This window comes from Psammomys obesus, unplaced genomic scaffold (genome assembly GCF_907164565.1).
Source record: "Psammomys obesus unplaced genomic scaffold, mPsaObe1.curated_primary_1811, whole genome shotgun sequence".
In the NCBI taxonomy this organism is placed as follows: Eukaryota; Metazoa; Chordata; class Mammalia; order Rodentia; family Muridae; genus Psammomys; species Psammomys obesus.
Genome location: NW_026587216.1, coordinates 3,899,862 through 3,905,988, shown reverse-complemented (window position 1 = coordinate 3,905,988; position 6,127 = coordinate 3,899,862). Strand labels below are relative to the sequence as shown.

At 52.5% G+C, this 6,127-nt stretch overlaps 1 protein-coding gene across 1 annotated transcript; it reads right to left on the bottom strand.

The window, feature by feature from the left end:
- Positions 1-686: 686 nt before the first annotated feature.
- On the bottom strand, positions 687-6,127 carry Mcidas (multiciliate differentiation and DNA synthesis associated cell cycle protein). Its single transcript, XM_055603142.1, has 7 exons — positions 6,011-6,127; positions 5,827-5,923; positions 5,549-5,640; positions 3,268-3,337; positions 2,572-2,819; positions 1,248-1,358; positions 687-1,121 (listed from the first exon to the last, which is right to left on the bottom strand). Exons 1-7 carry the CDS (start codon positions 6,125-6,127, stop codon positions 687-689), a joined length of 1,170 nt encoding a protein of 389 aa, XP_055459117.1.

Here is a 6,127-nt window from a genome sequence, read left to right as displayed (position 1 = left end):
TACTCTGAGGACTGGGGGAAATGAGCGATGTGTTGAAATACTCAAACAGAATACCCGGCTTCTGAACCTAGAATCCTTAAAAGACTGGCGGTTGGATAATTCCAAGAAAGCCTCCCTAGTGGACAATCACATCAATCTCTTGGCCCTATTCTGTTTTCTTACAAATCTAGAGTACTCTATGACTTTAAGGGCTGGAGAGATGGCTCGGTAGTTAAGAGCACTGTCTGCTCTTCCAGAGGTCCTGAGTTCAATTCCCAGCAACCACATGGTGGCTCACAACCATCTCTATTGAGATCTGGTGCATACATGCAGACATCCATGCACGGAGAGTACTGTATAAATAATAAATAAATAAGTCTAAAAATCAATCAAAAAAAAAATCAGCAAAGTTTGGAAGTGAACACCTGTAATCCCAGCACTCAGGAGGTGGAATCGGAAGGGCCGGGCGTTCAAAGCAACCATAATAGCAAGTCAGAGGCCAGCCTGGGCTATGTGACACCTGTCTCAAATAAAACAATCGAAGCGCTAGGAAAGAAATACTTCTAAGTTTGACTGTGACGTGTGCGCGGCTGAATTCTGGAAACCAGATGTGGGAAACAGCTCTACCTAATCGCATTCGCTGGCAGACGCTTCAGTCTGGACACAGGGCAGTGTTTGGGAGTGGGGAGGGGGGACCACGTCCCCGCTCAGCTGGGGACCCAGCGGAATTTGTAACCACCCGTGGCGGTCCGGATGGTGAAGGCTTTGCCCTGGGGGAAGGCCAGAGTGCGGATGGTGCTGTGGCTGCGGATGGGCGTGCTGAAGGAGCCGCCTTCCTCCAGCTCGCTGCGGCTCAGGTTCACCGAGCCGGCGCTGCAGCCGGTGCGCAGCCCTCGGAAGGCGCCGTGGAGACTGCTGGAGCTGCAGTCCTTGCTGCCGGGCTCCTGCTGCAGCCGGGGCCGCTTGGGGTCGCGGGTCTGCAGGGCCTCGTCGCAACGCTGGGAGATGTCCCTAAGGATGGCGCCCACTTCCGCGTCACCCTGCCCTACTTGTCCCGCTGCACAGAGCAGCTCCTCCAGGCTCCTCTTCGTCGTCGCCTTGACCTGGAAGGGCTCGGCCGGGGATTGCGTGATCATAAGCTTCTGTGAAAGAGAAAGCAGAGCGCTGGAGCCGCGCGGGCAGAAAGAGGCAGGAGCGCACCACACCAGGCACCACCAGCGGCCCCAGCACAGGCGCACTCCGACGTGTCCCGCGAGCCGTCCACTTACGTCCAGCACCGAGGCCAGGTGCCGGGTCCGGCTGGCTAGCTCTTTCAGCTGCACGTTCCTCTCCCGGAGCGAGGCGATCTCCTCCTGCTTCTGCGTCAGCGTAACGTGCAGCTGCAGTGGAAGAGCCAGCCTCAGAGAGAGAGGTCACAGTGCTGGGTGGACTCCTCAGGAATTAAACTAAGACCCTGAAGTCTCATCAGGACTGAGGACCCACGGGCCTTTATTCCCCTGGCAGTAGCCAATTGGTTCGTTTATTTTATTTATTTATTTATTTACTTATTTACTTATTTATTTATTTATTTATTTATTTATTTATTTTTAAGGAAGATACCGCTGAACAAACTGTATCTCAATTAAACTTTGGTGCCTTGTTGGATAGAAGATAGAAGTCAACAGTACTGATTTGGACAACAAGCCCATCTAGGTTCTCCCTCTAAAGTTCAACCATCCTACGCCCCAGTTTATTTATCTATAAAATGGGGCTAGTGAAATTGTCTAGCTTCTGTGTTGGATCAAGTGAGAGAAGAAAGTAAATTGATAAACACAGGGTCAGACACACACTCACAAACTTTACATAAGAACTGCTAGGGGGCTGGAGAGATGGCTCAGAGGTTAAGAGTACTGGCTGCTCTTCCAGAGGTCCTGAGTTCAATTCCCAGCAACCACATGGTGGCTCACAACCATCTATCATAAGAGCTGCTGCCCTTTTCTGGCATGCAGACAGAACATTGTGTGCTAAATAAATAAATCTTAAAAAAAAAATTGAAAAAGAACTGCTAGTAGTATTACCAGTCTGGCGGGAATCAAGACCAATGGGGCACACCTGTAATCCCATACTAGGGGAAACTGAGGCTTAAGGATCTAAGTTCTAGGCAAGCCTGAGTGTGCTATGTGAGTTCAAGAAAGGGACAGGGGTTGGGAACATAGCTCAGTTGGTAGAGTGCTTATGCTTAAAACCCTGTCTAGATCCCCAGTACCACATAAACCAGAAATGGCGTTGCTTGCCTGGGAGATCAGGAGTTCAAGGTCATCCTCTGCTATATAGGAAGTTAGAAGCCAACCTGGGCTCCACCAGACCCTATCTTGAAAAGAAAAGAGAATGAAAGAGGGGGGGAAAAGAAGGAGAGGAAAGAGAAAAGAAATCCTGGTGGGGTTCGGTCATCTCTATGTAACACGTTCAGAACCGGGATGGACCAGTGGAGCAGTACCAGCTGTGAGAACCACGGGGTCCACAGGAGCACACCCTAGCCATTATAACTCCGGACTTCTGCCCTACACTAGACCCCGTCTCCACCCCAAAATCCCTAACCCCCAGGGTCCCTACTTGGTTATTCTCTATGAGAGCAGTCCCCAGGGCCCTCTGGTTCTGGTCGGCCACCTCCTTCCAGTACTCCTCGGTTGGTGGTGGAGGCAAGTCTGAAGAGCAAGGTGGTGGGGGTTGGGGCAGCGGCGGAGACCCCAAGGCAGGTGGGTCCATCGATGGGGAGAGGCAGGACCGAAAAGATGACACATCACAAGGGGAGAAGGGAAAGTCACCTTCTGTCAGGGGAGGCGACATCAAAGAGGACGAATCTGAGAGGAAGGGATGTAGCTGGATTAGTGCTCAACCAGCCACAGGCGCAAAAGGCAAAGTCCACGATCCTTGGTGTTTCTTGCTATTTTGTTCAATGTACCAAGTGCTCTCTCCATACACCTGCTGGGCTAACCTGGAGGAAATCAGGCAAACCTGCTGGGGCCTAGAAGGCATACGAGGTTTGGCTCCTCTGTAGACCCTTGTCATTTAAGGCCTGTCGCACCACATCACAACACAGGGACCTCATTCCCAGAACTCACACCGAGAAACCCATAGGAGCCCTAAAGACCAAGTGACAGGATTTCCCCACTAGAGGGAGAGGAAGACACTGACCCCTTGGGGAAAGAAGGGCTGTCTAGTCTTTGGCAGATGGCTGGACCTACACCACTACACGATCTGAAGCATGCAGCCCTTCTGTCATTTAACCACAAAGGGGACCGCACTTGCCTGCGATGAGGTCATCCACCACGTCTCTGAAATTCTGCAAGCTGAAATCTTCAGTGTGCAAGGAGGGGCCCTAAACCAAACCAAGAGCATGAGCCAGTCAGTGCTGAGTCTGGGCAGAGACTCAGAACAATGCTAAACAGACAGACATCCTTGAAGGTTGGAAGGCTGCGCGCACTCTGGTTCACAGCCAGAAAACGCAGAAGAGGGGGCTTCCCTTGGGCTGGCAAGCTGGTTAGGCTGTAACCTAGGAGTTCTGCTTCCGAAAGTCTCCAGTTCCACAAGCACAGCAGTCCATCCCCTGGCTGTGGCAGCCCAGCTGGGTGTCAGACAGCCCATCTGAGCTTCCTCTCAGGTAGGTCATCAGGCAGCTATGCTGACTCCTTTCAGTATTCTCTGTGCACCTACAGAACAGCAGCTCCAACTTACCCTCCCCCACAGCCCAACACACACACACACACCCTTACCTCTCTAAGAGCAGAGATTGAGGCATTAACACCAGGACAGGTACAAAGGCCTCCAAAGCCTAGATTTAAAATGCTAGCCACTTCATCCATAAAGAAAAGGGGAGGGTGGGACTGTGACCACAGAGGCCCAGGAGACTATAAAAAGACATCCCTTCAAGGGGCTGCAGCAGCTGTGGTGTCTTTGGTTTAGTTTGGTTTCAATCTAAGTTGGAGTTGGCTTTTTACCTATAGTAAGACACACCTTCATGTTGCCTGGCCAGGATGCCCAGGTGCCTGAGAGAGAAGAAAATGGTAAAAAAGGAGGAGGTTCAGGCATTTTTTCTATTCTCTTAAGGGATAGTCATTTCAAGTTGACAATTTTTGTTTTGTTTTGTTTACACACTCTCTGAGTTAATCCTCCCACTAGAGTGGAAAGTAGACAGGGCCAACAGAATGCTTCCTCTTCTGTTGAAAGGGAGTCTGAAGCCAGGAGAAGATGGATTGCTCAACACCCAGGGGCCATCCTGGCATACCAGTGCCTGTTCCATTCTTCCTGACTACCCCATTGATTGTCTTTTTTTTTTTTTTTAGAATCCCTGGCTTTCTTGGAGTCCAGTTAGAAAGGGGAAAGGAGTCTCTAAGAACTATGTCATTAGACACCCACAAGAAATGTCTATTGATTCCACTAGTCATATATTTTGGTGGAAGCAAAACTTACCCTAAATCTAACTTTTTTTTTTTTCTGGCCCTATTTTCAAAATCCCAGATTCCCTCATGGAAGAAAGAGGACAGATGACCAGCACCTGCTGGACATTGAGGACTGTGGGTCAGGTGACAGAGGCCCAGGCTTGTCTTTCCTTACTTGAGCATCAGCTCTAAAGAGAGCTGAGCATCCCTTGTAGGGCAGTGCCACTCCCAACACAGAGTCTGATTCTGGTCTCCACCCGGGATGAGTCTCCCTGAGCGCTTCCCCAAGGCTGGAAAAGGCTGGGAGAGGATTCCTTAGAAACTTTACTCGGCTACTTCACGGTGCTCACAGATTCTGCAGGGTCGGTCCTGCAGTGGGCCTGTTCCCCATGGACCTTGTGGTCCCAGCACCTGCTGTTAGAATGTTGGAGTAGTCCTTTTCCCTATGGGCTACATCTGGATAAGACCACCTGTCCTTCTGGACATGTCATGCCCGACCAAAGAAGACTCAAGTCCCTGGCCTCTGAAGCACCAGGCCCTGAGAAGTTCCATTCTCTGCCTCGGATGTGTCGGCAATGGCAAGAGGTAGAAATCGGATGAATTAGGAAGACAGGTTTAGAGGGAAAGGGGATGGGGGAGGGGAGTCTCTCTTCCCCAAGATGGTAAGGGACTAGAATGTTGGGGATGGGGCAGGGTCAGAACAGGACTTCTAAAATGGCCAGCTGCCGAATGTCCATCTCTGCAGAGGGAATGTTGTCCACCTCCTTGTTTACAGAATCCTTTGTCCTTTCCCCCAGTGACTTCCATACTCCTTTAGTACGCACGAACTACGTACAAATAGTTCCTGAGTGGCCAGAAGTGCCTGACAAACAAGGCAGTTATCCTGTGAGCTCGTGCACACTCACACGGTTCTTTAGTCCAATTGCCCTCTTCAGATGAACGACAAGGGGCCCTTAAGTAAAGGTTAGCCAGACACGCTCTGGAAATGAGAATTTAATAACATACTAGGGCAGAGGAGAAAACTGGGACCTGGGAGGCTTGACTTCCCTGCACTCTGCTGAAAGTACCCGTGCTCCCTGTCCATCCGGAGACCTTAGAGGAAATAAACCCACTACTTTTCCCGTTGGGTCTTTAAGTGGCTTAAGACGTACCTGCGCGGCGGAAGAATCACCAGCAGGAGGCGCTTCAGAGCCGAGCAGCGAGGTGCAGTCTGCGAGGTCCTGCAGGTCTATGGTGGTGAGGGCTGCGAGGGGAGATCGGAAGACAGGCACCCGGCGAACCCTAAGCCTCTCTGCTGGGTCGCCTCCGGGACCCTCAACCAGGCCCTCGGAGCCCGGGGGGGGGGGGGCGGAGAGGGGCTGCGGACCGCGAGCTCCTCACCCACCCAGCGTGGATAACCGAGGGGTCGTGCAGGCGCCTCCGTGCTCACCTGGCAGCGCAGCGGGCTCGGCTTCAGGGGGGTCCTCGTACACCGACACTTGGCTGCAGCCGCCGCATCCCGAGAAGGACTTCCATGGAGGAACGAGCTAGCCGGGCACAGAAACGGGGGGGGGGACGCGGGTCAGCGTTCGGGGCGCGGGGCTGGCAGACTCTCCCAGAGCCGGGCATCCCACCTTCCTCTCCGGCTTCCCGGGCTTGACGAGGAGCCGCTGCGGCAGGTCCAGCATCCGGTTGGGACAGATGCTGTCGAAGGCCCGGCGTCCGGCCGCGCTGCCCTCGTACGCCTGCAT